The sequence below is a fragment of the Hypanus sabinus genome, chromosome 2 (assembly GCF_030144855.1).
Source record: "Hypanus sabinus isolate sHypSab1 chromosome 2, sHypSab1.hap1, whole genome shotgun sequence".
Lineage (NCBI taxonomy): Eukaryota > Metazoa > Chordata > Chondrichthyes > Myliobatiformes > Dasyatidae > Hypanus > Hypanus sabinus.
In genome coordinates, this window is record NC_082707.1 from 211,456,239 (window position 1) to 211,469,402 (window position 13,164).

General features: G+C 44.5%; 1 protein-coding gene across 1 annotated transcript in view; it reads left to right on the top strand.

The window, feature by feature from the left end:
• The window catches only part of tmem63c (transmembrane protein 63C), a 494,723-nt gene that overhangs the window by 338,832 nt on the left and 142,727 nt on the right, over positions 1–13,164 (top strand). Inside the window, exon 15 of the mRNA XM_059962995.1 lies at positions 76–182. Coding sequence (XP_059818978.1) covers positions 76–182 — 107 coding nt within the window. The remainder of the gene's footprint in view (positions 1–75; positions 183–13,164) is intronic.

The following is a 13,164-nucleotide window of genomic DNA, read 5'->3' on the forward strand; positions in this document are numbered from 1 at the left end:
AGCTCTTTTGTTAGCATTGCCTTGTTTTACAGCCTCTCTTGTCACTCTGTCCAACATTGCTTCATTCTGTTTCAGAATCCAATTGTGACCCAGTTCTTCCCAACTTTGCTCCTGTGGACATTTTCCGTATTGCTGCCATTCATCGTCTACTACTCCGCTTTCTTTGAGTGTCACTGGACCAGGTAAACCTATTTCAGGTGTATGAAGCTGAGCTGGAAGCTTGGGGTCACACAAACACTTGTAGTAACTGATGCCAGAAGAATGGTCCTGAGAGGAACACAAATCACATCCAGTCAAGACAGCTGGTCAGTTCCAATTACAAACATAATTAAATGCCATTTGCAAATTTCAATGGCATGGATAATGTTGACAGATGGTGCACTCACTCAACTTGCAGTACTCTCCTCACATGCTTTCTGTACCTCCTCCACACTTTCACCACATTCCCTGCTTCACTTTTCCCAATTCCCCATTTCCCCTCCACTCATGATTAACATGATGGTAAAGTGAATCAGCAAATTTGCAAATGACACCAAGACTGGGGATGTAGTGAACCATGAGGGAGATTATCAAAACTTTTAGTGGTATCTAGACTTGGTGGAAGAATAGGCTGAAAAATAGCTGATTGAATTTAATGCAGATAAGTGTGAAGTGTTGCACTTTAAGAAGGAAAACCAGGGTAGGTCTTACACGGTGACAGACAGGGCATTGAGAAGTGTGGTAGAATAGAGGGATTTGGGAGTACACAGCAATACACATGGCACACAAAAATGGACCCAATTCTGATCCCTATTCACTGGCCTCCAGTCAGAGAGGCAACCATCTACTACCCTTCTCTGACTTCAACCACAAAGCCAATGTTTCGTCCAGTTTACTACCCTATCTTGAATGCCCAGTGACCAAACATTTTTGACCAGTCTCCCATGTGGAACTTTGTCAAGTGCCTTGCTATGTTCATGTAGACAACACTGCTTTGGTTTATCCTCTTTCCTGGTAACTTCCTTGAAAAACTTTATAAGATTGGTTAGACATGACCTACCACCCACAAAGCCATGCTGAGGATTGAGGGTATAAATAGTCCTTGTCTATCCAATTGCTTACATATCCTGTCCCTTAGACTACCTTCCAATAACTTTCCCACAACTGATGTCAGACTCAGCAGGCTATAATTTCCTGGTTTATGTTTAGAACCTTTTTCAAACAATGGAACAACATTGGCTATCCCTCAATCCTCAGTTACCTCTCCTGTTGCTAAGGATGATTTAAATATCTCTGCTTAGTTCCTGGCAGTTTCTGCACTTGCCTCCTGTAGGGTCTGAAGGAACACCTTGTCAAGTCCTAGGGATTTATCCACCTTGATTTGCCTCAGGATAGAGAACAACTCCTTCTCTATAATCAGTACAGGGTCAATGAAGTTGATGTTGCTTTGCCTCATTTCTATAGACTCTGTGTCCATCTCCTGAGTAAGTACAGACGCAAAAAAATTACTTAAGATCTTCCCCATTTGTTTTGGCTCCACACATGTATTACCATTCTGATCTTCCAGAGGACCAGTTTTGTCTCTTGCAATCCTTCTGCTCTTAGCATACCCAGAGAATCCTTTAAGATTCCCCTTCACCTTGTCTGCTAGAGCAACTTCATGCTTTCTTTTAGATTTCCTGATTTCTTTAAGTATTCTCTTGCATTTCTTATACTTCATAAGTACCTCATTTGTTACTACGTGTCTATAGCTGCTATGCACCTCCTTTTTTCTCTTAACCAGGGCATCAATAGCTCTTGAAAACCAAAGTTCCCTACACTTGTTATGTTTACCTTTTATTCCGACAGACACATCCAAGCTTTGTACTCATAAAATTTTGCTTTTGATACTTCCCATTTACAAGGTAAACCTTTGCCAGAAAACAGCCTGTCCCAATCCACACTTGCCACATCATTTCTGATACCATCAAAATGGCCTTACTCCAATTTAAAATCTCAACGTGTGGACCAAACCTATCTTTTTTCATATTTACTTTGAAACTACTAACACTGTGGTCACTAGATGCAAAGTGTTACCCTACACAAACTTCTGTCACCAGCCCTGTCTAATTCTCTAATAGCAGACACTGTATTGCGTGCTCTCTTGTTGGGACTTCTATATATTGATGAAGGAAACCTTCCTGAACATAAATAAACATATCTCTGACTTCCAGCTGGGTACAGGTATTGATTTTAACTGACGTTTCAATGACATACTCTGTCATCTTCATCAGGGATGACGCATGTCTTCTCTGGTGGTATTTATGCCCCTGTAGTCCGTCCCTCCTGATTTGTTGGTCCTCAACCATCTGGTTTCTGCTCTCCCACCTTGTTTACAATCAAATTCCAGTTCTTACTTAGAGTGAGACTTCCATTTTTGTTAAAATTCTTTTCCTCTAGTTTTATTTCAATGGCTTTTTTTAACCAGGCGGTCCCAAAAAGTCATTGGTGTGGAACAGTAGTTTTGTGCTATCGAAGTCAATCCTATGGCCATTGCAAATGCACGGTATCCAGTGGTAGTTTTCAGATTGCTTGTTCTACTCCGCCAATGTAGTCCTGATAAGGTACAGCTCTGGGCACTACAGTGAAGTTTAGACCCTTGGCAAGAACTAATCTTGTTGCCTCATTGATGCTTTGCCCAGTTTGCTTGATGACTATCCTTTTTGGGTCCAGTTGTGGGATGGCTGCTCTTTATTTGGGTAGTTTGTTATATTTCTTGACCTGCCTTGCAGTGTTCCTTTATGGAACTAGTTCACCTTGGGCAGTGGTATACCTATCAATGTACTCCCCATCACTAGGAGACAAGAGGGCTGACAAATTCGATTGTAAACAAGGTGAGAGAGTGGAAGCCTGATTAAATGAGAACTAACCAATCAGGAGGGATGGACTACAGGGGTATAAATAACACCACAGTAAACATGCCCAGGCATCATCCCTGATAAAGATGGCAGAGTTTGTCATACCTGGCTGGAAGCCCAAGAAGAGTTCATTGGTCATATATGCCGGGAAAGCACGAGATGCTTTTTCCCTGAACACATTTGACCAACTCTTGGATCTTGGGGTCCGAGTCCACAGGATGCTCAAAGCAGCTACACAGATTGACTCTGTGGTTAAGAAGGCATACGGTGTATTGGCCTTCATCAATCGTGGAGCACTGTGAGGGTCATGTTTTTTGACTTCTCCAGTGCATTCAACACCATCCACCCTGCTCTACTGGGTGAAAAGCTGACAGTGATGCAGGTGGATGCTTCCCCGGTGTCATGGATTATTGATTACCTGACTGGCAGACCACAGTACGTGCGCTTGCAACACTGTGTGTCAGACAGAGTGGTTAGCAGCACTGGGTCTCCACAGGGGACTGTCCTGTCTCCCTTTCTCTTCAGCATCTACACCTCGGACTTCAACTACTGCACAGAGTTTTGCCATATTCAGAAGTTTTCTGATGACTCTGCCATAGTTGGATGCATCAGCAAGGGAGATGAGGCGGAGAACAAGGCTACGGTGGGAAACTTTGTCACATGGTGTGAGCAGAATCATCTGCAGCTTAATGTGAAATAGACTAAGGAGCTGGTTGTGGACCTGAGGAGGGCTAAGGCACTGGTGATCCCTGTTTCCATCCAAGGGGTCAGTGTGGACATAGTGGAGGATTACAAATACTTGGGGATACGAATTGACAATAAACTGGACTGGTCAAAGAACACTGAGGCTGTCTACAAGAAGGGTCAGAGCCATCTCTACTTCCTGAGGAGACTGAGGTCCTTTAACATCTGCCAGACGATGCTGAGGATGTTCTACGAGTCTGTGGTGGCCAGTGCTATCGTGTTTGCTGTTGTGTGCTGGGCCAGCAGGCTGAGGGTAGCAGACACCAACAGACTCAACAAACTCATTCGTTAGGCCAGTGATGTTGTGGAGGTGGAACTGGACTCTCTGATGGTGGTGTCTGAAAGGAGGATGCTGTCCAAGTTGCATGCCATCTTGGACAATGTCTCTCATCCACTCTGTAATGTACTGGTTAGGCACAGGAGTACATTCAGCCAGAGACTCATTCCACCGAGATGTAACACTGAGTGTCATAGGAAGTCATTCCTACCTGTGGCTATCAATCTTTACAACTCCTCCTTTGGAGTGTCAGACACCCTGAGCCAATAGGCTGGTCCTGGACTTATTTCCACTTGGCATGATTAACTTATTATTTAATTATCTATGGTTTTATATTTCTTCACTATTCTTGGTTGGTGTGGCTGTAATGAAACCCAGTTTCTCTCGGCATCAATAAAGTATGTCTATCTGTACTTTTGTTTTCCTCACCACCAACTCTACCTGTAAGTTAACCTTCAGGGTGTTCTGCACAAGGACTCCCAAGTCCCTTTGCATCTCAGATTTTTTGATTTTCTCCCCATTTAGAAAATAGTCTGCAGTTTTATTTCTACCACCAAAGTGCATGACCATGCATTTTCCAACATTGTATTTCATTTGCTACTCTCTTGCCCATTCTCCTAATTTGCTTAAGTCCTTCTGCAGCCTACTTGTTTCCTCAACACTACTGCCCCTCTGTCAATCTTCTGCAAACTTGGCCACAAATCCATCTATTCCATCATCTAAATCATTGATATGCAGCAAAGCAGTTCCAACACTGACCCCTGCGGAACACCACTAGTCACAAGCAGCCAACCAGAAAAGGATCCTTTTATTCCCACTTGCTGCCTCCTACCAATCAGTCAATGCTCCAACCATGCCAGTGACTTTCCTGTAATACCATGCTCTTAACTTGGTAAGCAGCCTCATGTGTGGCACCTTGTCAAAGGCCTTCTGAAAGTCCAAATATACAAAATCCACTACATCTACCCTACGTGTAATTTCAAGTAATTCCCTTAAGGAAACTATGCTGACTTTGTCTTACCTTGTCCTTTGTCACCAAGTACTCCATCACCTCATCCCCCTCGGGTTCCCGCAAAGCCCTGCCTCCTGCACCATCTTCTCAGCCACACATTTATTTGCCAAATCATCCTGTTTCTAACCTTGCTGGCATGTAGCATAGGCAGCCATCCAGAAATTGCTACCCGGGAGGTCCTGTTTCTCAGGTTTCTACCTAGCTCACTATATTCTCTTTTCAGTACCTCTTTGCTTTTCATTCCTTTGTCATTGGTACCAATATGTAGCAAGACAGCTGGCTGCTCTCTCTCCCTCTCCATAATGTTGTGGATGTGATTCAAGACGCTGGCTCCTGCACCACTGACCTATGCTCAGTACCAGTAACCCAGGGAGATCATCCCCCATGATAGTATCCAAAATGGTATACTTATTGTTGAAGGGATAGCCACAGGGGTGCTCTGCACTAACTGCCTATTTACTCGCCTCCTGCAACTTCGGGGTGACTACTTTCCTGTAACTGTGATCGATTATCTCCTCACTTTCCCAAACAAGCAAAAAGTCATCCAGCTGCTGCTCCAGATCCCTAACAGTCTTCAAGGAGCTGCAGCCTGATGCACTCATGCAGATGTAGTTCCCTGGGGGACTCTGGGTTTCCCAGGACTCGAACAACCAGCATGAAGAATACACAATGGCCATTTACTACACTAGGTACAGTAAGAGAATAATAAAGGGACATTAACAGAGGCTTACTCAGAGCCAATGCCTCTTTCGAGCCAAAGCCTCACATTCCTACTCTCACCACTGGCCTATTCCTTATAATGGCCACCCCACTTGTCCCTTCTGTACTTTTAAACAAGCATCACCGACATGCTTGAAACCTTGTTGCTATGGGCTGCTCCTGTTGCTGATTGGGCCATTGAAATTTTTTTCTATCTTATATGCCCTTTCCTTGGCTTTTATAGAGACCTTGGCTTCCCTTGTCAGCCATGGTTGCCTACCCCTACAATTTGAGAACTTCTACTTCTGTGGGACATATCTTTTCTAAGGTGCTCAGGAAACTTAATGGTCTGAGGGTAGATAAATCTCTTGAACCTGATGGAATACACCCTTGGGTTCTGAAGGAAGTAGTTGGAGAGATTGTGGCGGCATTAACGATGATCTTTCAAGAATTGATAGATTCTGGCATTGTACCGGATGACTGGAAAATTGCAAATGTTACTCTGCTACTTAAGAAGGGTGGGAGGCAGCAGAAAGGAAACAATAAACCTGTTACCCTGACTTCAGTGGTTGGGAAGCTGCTGGAATCGATTGTTAGGGATGAGATTACAGAATACCTGGAGGCACGTGACAAGATAGGCCAAAGCCAGCATGGTTTCCTGAAAGGAAAATCCTGCCTGACTAACCTACTGCAATTCTTTGAAGAAATTACATTTTGGATAAATTTAAGAGTTTTATTGGAATACAACTTCCACATAACCCAATATTATTTTTACTAGGGGATATTGAAGGGATAAAACCGAAACTTAAATTGAACAAATATCAGAAAAAAATTATAAAAATTGCATTGGCAGTAGCCAAAAGGCTATTGCAGTTACTTGGAAATCAGATTCATACTTAACTATGGACCGTTGGAATAATGAAATTTTTAGCTGCATTCCACTTGAAAAAATGACTTACAATTTAAGAAATGAATATGACATATTTCTGAAAATTTAGCATCCTTATTTACAAAAGATAGGATTAAATATATAGGCCATTTGGGGAAATAAATAAATATATATATATTAAAGTCATTTTGAATTCCATGGAGCATGTGGGGATCTTCCAATATCCAGGCAATCTTTCTTCCTTTCTTCTTTCTTTTTCTCTTTTCTTTTTTTCTTTTTTTTCAGCTGGGGATGTTAAGGGGGGAAGGGTTAAGGGGAGGGGGGAGGGCTGATATTATACTCCATTATTCTATTCATTCTATATAGTTATCTTAAAAATTCAATAAAATATATATAAAGAAATTACAAGCAGGGCAGACAAAGGAGATGCAGTAGACATGGTGTACTTGGATTTTCAGAAGGCCTTTGACAAGGTGCTGCTCAGGAGGGTGCTGAGTAAGATAATATTCCATGGAATCTTAGAACCCATAAAAAGGGTCCTAAGAACATAGAACATAGAATAGTACAGCACATTACAGGCCGTTTGGCCCACAATGTTGTGCCGACACTCAAACCCTGCTTCCCATATAACCCCCCACCTTAAATTCCTCCATATATACCTGTCCTGTAGTCTCTTAAACTTTACTAGTGTATTTGCCTCCACCACTGACTCAGGCAGTGAATTTCACGCACCAAACACTCTCTGAATGAAAAACCTTCCTCTAATATCCCCCTTGAACTTCCCTCCCTTTACCTTAAAGCCATGTCCTCTTGTACTGAGCAGTGGTGCCCTGGGGAAGAGGCGCTGGCTGTCCACTCTGTCTATTCCTCTTAATATCTTGTACACCTCTATCATGTCTCCTCTCATCCTCCTTCTCTCCAAAGAGTAAAGCCCTTGCTCCCTTAATCTCTGATCATAATCCATACTCTCTAAACCAGGCAGCATCCTGGTAAATCTCCTCTGTACCCTTTCCAATGCTTCCACATCCTTCCTATACTGAGGCGACCATAACTGGACACAGTACTCCAAGTGTGGCCTAACTAGAGTTTTATAGAGCTGCATCATTACATCGCGTCTCTTAAACTCTATCCCTCAATTTATGAAAGCTAACACCCCATAAGCTTTCTTAACTACCCTATCTACCTGTGAGGCAACTTTTAGGGATCTGTGGACATGTATCCTCAGATCCCTCTGCTCCTCCACACTGCCAAGTATCCTGCCATTTACTTTGTACTCTACCTTGGAGTTTGTCCTTCCAAAATGTACCACTTCACACGTCTCCAGGTTGAACTCCATCTGCCACTTCTCAGCCCACTTCTGCATCCTATCAATGTCTCTCTGCAATCTTCGACAATCCTCTACACTATCTACAACACCACCAACCTTTGTGTCATCTGCAAACTTACCAACCCACCCTTCTACCCCCACATCCAGGTCGTTAATAAAAATCACAAAAAGTAGAGGTCCCAGAACAGATCCTAGTGGGACACCACTAGTCACAACCCTCCAATCTGAATGTACTCCCTCCACCATAACCCTCTGCCTTCTGCAGGCAAGCCAATTCTGAATCCACCTGACCAAACGTCCCTGGATCCCATGCCTTCTGACTTTCTGAATAAGCCTACTGTGTGGAACCTTGTCAAATGCCTTACTAAAATCCATGTAGATCACATCCACTGCACTGTGGATAATGAAGTAGGTTTTCAAAGCTTGCAGAGAGATTTAGACCAGTTAGAAGAGTGGGCTGAACGATGGCAGATGGAATTTAATGCTGATAGTGTGAGGTGCTACATTTTGGTAGGAATAATCAAAATAGGATATACATGGTAAATGGTAGGGCATTGGAGAATGCAGTAGAACAGAGTGATCTAGGAATAATGGTGCATAGTTCCCTGAAGGTGGAATCTCATGTGGATAGGGTGGTGAAGAAAGCTTCTGGTATGCTGGCCTTTATAAATCAGAGCATTGAGTATAGGAGTTGGGATGTAATGTTAAAATTATACAAGGCATTGGTAAGGCCGAATTTGGAGTATGGTGTACAGTTCTGTTCACTGAATTATAGGAAAGATATCAACCAAATAGAATGTTACATGGGTTTCAGCACCTAAGTTACAGGGAAAGGCTAAACAAGTTAGGTCTTTATTCTTTGGAGCGTAGAAGGTTGAGGGGGGACTTGATAGAGGTATTTAAAATAATGAGGGGGATAGATCGAGTTATCATGGATAGGCTTTTTCCATTGAGAGTAGGGGAGATTCAAACAAGAGGACATGATTTGAGAGTTAGGGGGCAAAAGTTTAAGGGTAACACAAGGGGGAATTTCTTTACTCAGAGAGTGGTAACTGTGTGGAATGAGCTTCCAGTAGAAGTGGCAGAGGCAGGTTTGGTATTGTCATTTAAAGTAAAATTGGATAGGTATATGGACAGGAAAGGAATGGAGGGTTATGGGCTGAGTGTGGGCCAGTGGGACTAGGTGAGTGTAAGCGTCGGCACAGACTAGAGGGCCGAGATGGCCTGTTTCCGTGCTGTACTTGTTATATGGTTATGTAATTTCAGGGAATTTACTTGCATGGCTGGAATGTTGGCTGGTCGACAAAACAGAGAGTGGGAATAAAGTGATCCTATTCTGGCTGGCTGTCGGTTACCAGTGGAGTTCCACAGGGGCTGGTGTGGGACCAATGCTTTTCACAATTTATGTCAATGATTTGGACTACGGTATTAATGGATTTGTGGCTAAATTTGCCGATGATACAAAGGAAGGTGGAGGAGTGGGTAGCATTGAGGAAAAAGAGCCTGCAGAGAGATTTAGATAGTTTAGGGAATGGGCAAAGAAGTGGCAAATGAAATACAGTGATGGAAAGTGTATGGTCATGTACTTTGGTGGAAGAAATAAACAGGCAGACTAGTATTTAGATGGGGAGAGAATTCAAAATGCAGAGATGCAAAGGGACTTGGGAGTCCCTGTGCAAGATACCCTAAAGTTTAACCTCCAGGTTGAGTCGGTTGTAAAGAAGACGAATGCAATGTTGGCATTCATTTCTAGAGCTATAGAATATAAGAGCAGGGATATGAATTTGAGGTTCTATAAGTGTCAGGACACTGGAGCAGGGATCCAATTGCAGACCCAGTACTGTGCACAAAGTGATAGTAATTGAGTAACAAATCCTAAGGTGCAAACAAAGATGGCGTCAAAGTCCAGGCAGAGACCAAAACATCCCGAGAGATCAGAAAATCAGAATCGGGAAACAGGTAGAGTCAATATTCAGATGGGAAGAATACCGATACAAATGCTGGAAAGGCTCAGGAAAATTCACTGGCACAATCTGGCAACAAACAGGTGAAATCACAGGACTGAAATACACTGAGCAATAAACAGAGAGGCAGATGATAGGTGAAGCACAATAAGACATAGGTGGCAGCCATACAGGTAGTAATGAGAAACAGACTACTCAGTAATACAGGGGCCGGAGTAGAGCAGGAGCGGGGGACAGGAGCACGCGGCAATACAAGACCACAGACTGACTGCAAGTGGGAAAACACACAAAAAGACAGAGTTCAAATGGAGGTACTGACAGTAACCCCCCCCCTCCCCCAATTACAGACACTTCCTGGCATCACAGCAGGTAGAGCTGGGTGCTGATGATGAAAGTCCCTCATGAGAGAGGGGTCCAGGATGTTACGGGCGGGAGCCAGCACCTCTCCTCAGGACCGTAGCCCTCCCAGTCCACAAGGTACTGGAGGCCATGACCCCAGCGTCAAGCACGCTGTCCCTGACAGTAATGTGGGGCCTTGGAGCAATGGCAGTCAGCTTGATGCTTGATCCTAGCAGAGGCACAGAGAAGGCCAGAGCAAGTGCGCCTCAATGTCCGCTGACAACGGCGGATGAATGCCTCGGCAGTTGGAATGCCAACCTCCTCCTCCTGGGCAGGAAACAGTGGAGGTTGGTAGCCAGGGCAACACTCAAAAGGAGACAGACTGGTGGACGAGGACAGATGCCACCAGACACTGCAATACAGTCTCTAGCTGTTGGTTGGCCTGCTCGGTCTGGCCATTGGTTTGTGGGTGGAATCCTGAAGACAAACTCACAGAGGCACCCAGAAGATTACAGAATGCCCTCCAGATCAGGAGCAGCATCTTCAACACCATCATACTGAGCACGGGTCTCCCCAGGGCTGTGTTCTCAGTCCACTGCTGTTCACTCTGCTGACCCAGGACTGTGCGGCAATACACAGCTCGATGACACGACCGTGGTGGGTCTCATCAGCAAGAACGACAAGTCAGCATACAGAGAGGAGGTGCAGTGGCTAACAGACTGGTGCAGAGCCAGCAACGTGTCTCTGAATGTGAACAAAACAAAAGAGATGGTTGTTGACCTCAGAGAGCATGGAGTGACCATTCTCCGCTGAACATTGATGGCTGCTCCGTTGAGATCATTAAGAGCACCAAATTTCTTGGTGATCACTTGGCGGAGAATCTCACCTGGTCCCTCAACACCAGCTCCATAGCCAAGAAAGCCCAGCAGTGTCTACTTTCTGCGAAGGCTGAGAAAAGTCCATCTCCCACTTCCCATCCTCACTACATTCTACAGAGGATGTATTGAGAGCATCCTGAACAACTACATCATTGCCTGGTTCTGGAATTGCACCGTCTCGGATCGCAAGACCCTGCAGCAGATAGTGAGGTCAGCTGTGAAGATTATCAGCGTCTCTCTTCCTGTTATTACAGACATTTACACCATACGCTGCACCCACAAAGCTAACAGTATTGTGAAGGACCCCACCCACCCCTCACACAAACTCTTCTCCCTCCTGCCTTCTGGCAAAAGGTACCAAAACATTTGGGCTCTCACGATGAGACTGTGCAACAGTTTCTTCCCCCAAGCCATCAGATTCCTCAATACTCAGAGTCTAGGCTGACATCTAAATCATTTACTATTATGTTGTAATTTGTCCTCTACTGTGCCTATTGTCTTGTTTATTAATTATTGTACTGTTTTTTTATCGTACTAAATTATTGTACTAAAGAGTCACTGTTTTGTGCACTTCATGTAATCCTGTGCAGGTCTATAGTCTAGTGCAGTTTTTATATTGTTTTACGTAGTCTTGGGTAGCCTTGTGCTGACTCACATAGTCTAGTGTAGCTTTGTGTTGTTTCATGTAACACCAGGGTCCTGGAGGAAAGTTGTTTCATTTAACACCAGGGTCCTGGAGGAATGTTGTTTAATTTTTACTGTGTACTGTACCAGCAGTTTATGGTTGAAATGACAATAAACGACTTGAAGTTGGATGTGAATTGAGAGCCTCTATCTGACACATCTACAGGTAAACCATGTAATTTAAGAAACATGTAGTACTAGTAATTTAGCTGTTTCTTTGGCCGATGGGAGTTTAGGGAAAGGAATGAAGTGTACAGACTTGGAGAAATGATCAACTACTGTGAGAAAGTTACAGATGTCATCTCTCATGGAGGGCCACCGGAACCGCCAATTGATGAAGGCCAGAGTACGCTTGGTTCAGGGTGACAGGATAACTGGGAAGAATGACCCCACTGCAATACCTGTGAGCGGACAGAGCTGGGAACATAAACATAATTAGTGGGGCGTTGACTAGGGGCTGCCTCACTCTGTTGAGCAGCTTGCACTATGGCTTCAATGTCCCATTGCGCTGCACCCACAAGACAGTGAGCAGGGAGGATGACATCGGGTACCTCAGAGGTCTCAGAGGAAGGAAATCTTCAGCTTTTCCATTCTTGGAACCAGGGTGGAAGGACAGAGTAAAATTGAATCTTGAGAAAAACAGGGACCAACTAGCCTGATGGGAGTTGAGACGCTTGGCCATACAGATATATTCAAGATTCTTGTTATCAGCCCAGACTAAGAATGGCACCTTTGTTCCCTCCAACCAATGCCTCCACTCCTCCAGAGCTAACTTCAAGCCAGCAGCTCCCGGTTTCCAGCATCATAATTCCACTCCATGGGAGTGAGGCGGTGAGAGAAGGCGGCACAGGGGTGTACCTTCTCATCCTTGGCCGAACGCCGAGAGAGAGAACAGCTCCTATACTAATGTCAGACGCATCCACCTCCACAATGAACTGCCAGTCAGTGTTGGGTTGAATCAGGATGGGGGCAGAGGTGAAACATTCCTTCAGGTCAGAGAATGCCTTTTCAGCAGCAGGGGACCAGGAGCATCTGACAGCCGATGAGGTAAGAGCAGTGAGTGGTGCAGCCAGTGTACTGTAATTTCTGATGAAATGGCAATAGAAGTTAGCAAAGCCCAAGAAGCATTGCGACTCCGAACAAATCGAGGGTTGGGGCCATTCAACCACCACCTTGTGGTGGTGTCTTCCCAGCATCACTCCCTGTTCCAGGCAGTTCTCAGATCACCGGGATCTTCCCAGCATCACTCCCTGTTCCAGGCAGTTCTCAGATCTGCTGGATCCATAATGGCCAGATTGTGCTGTCAGGACGCTGGAGCAGGGATCCAATCGCAGACCCAGTACTGTGCACACAGTGATATTAATTGAGTAACAAATCCCAAGGTGCAAACAAAGTCAGTGTCAAAGTTCAGGCAAAGATCAAAACATCCAGAGAAATCAAAAAACCAGAATCAGGAAACAGACAGAGTACAGATA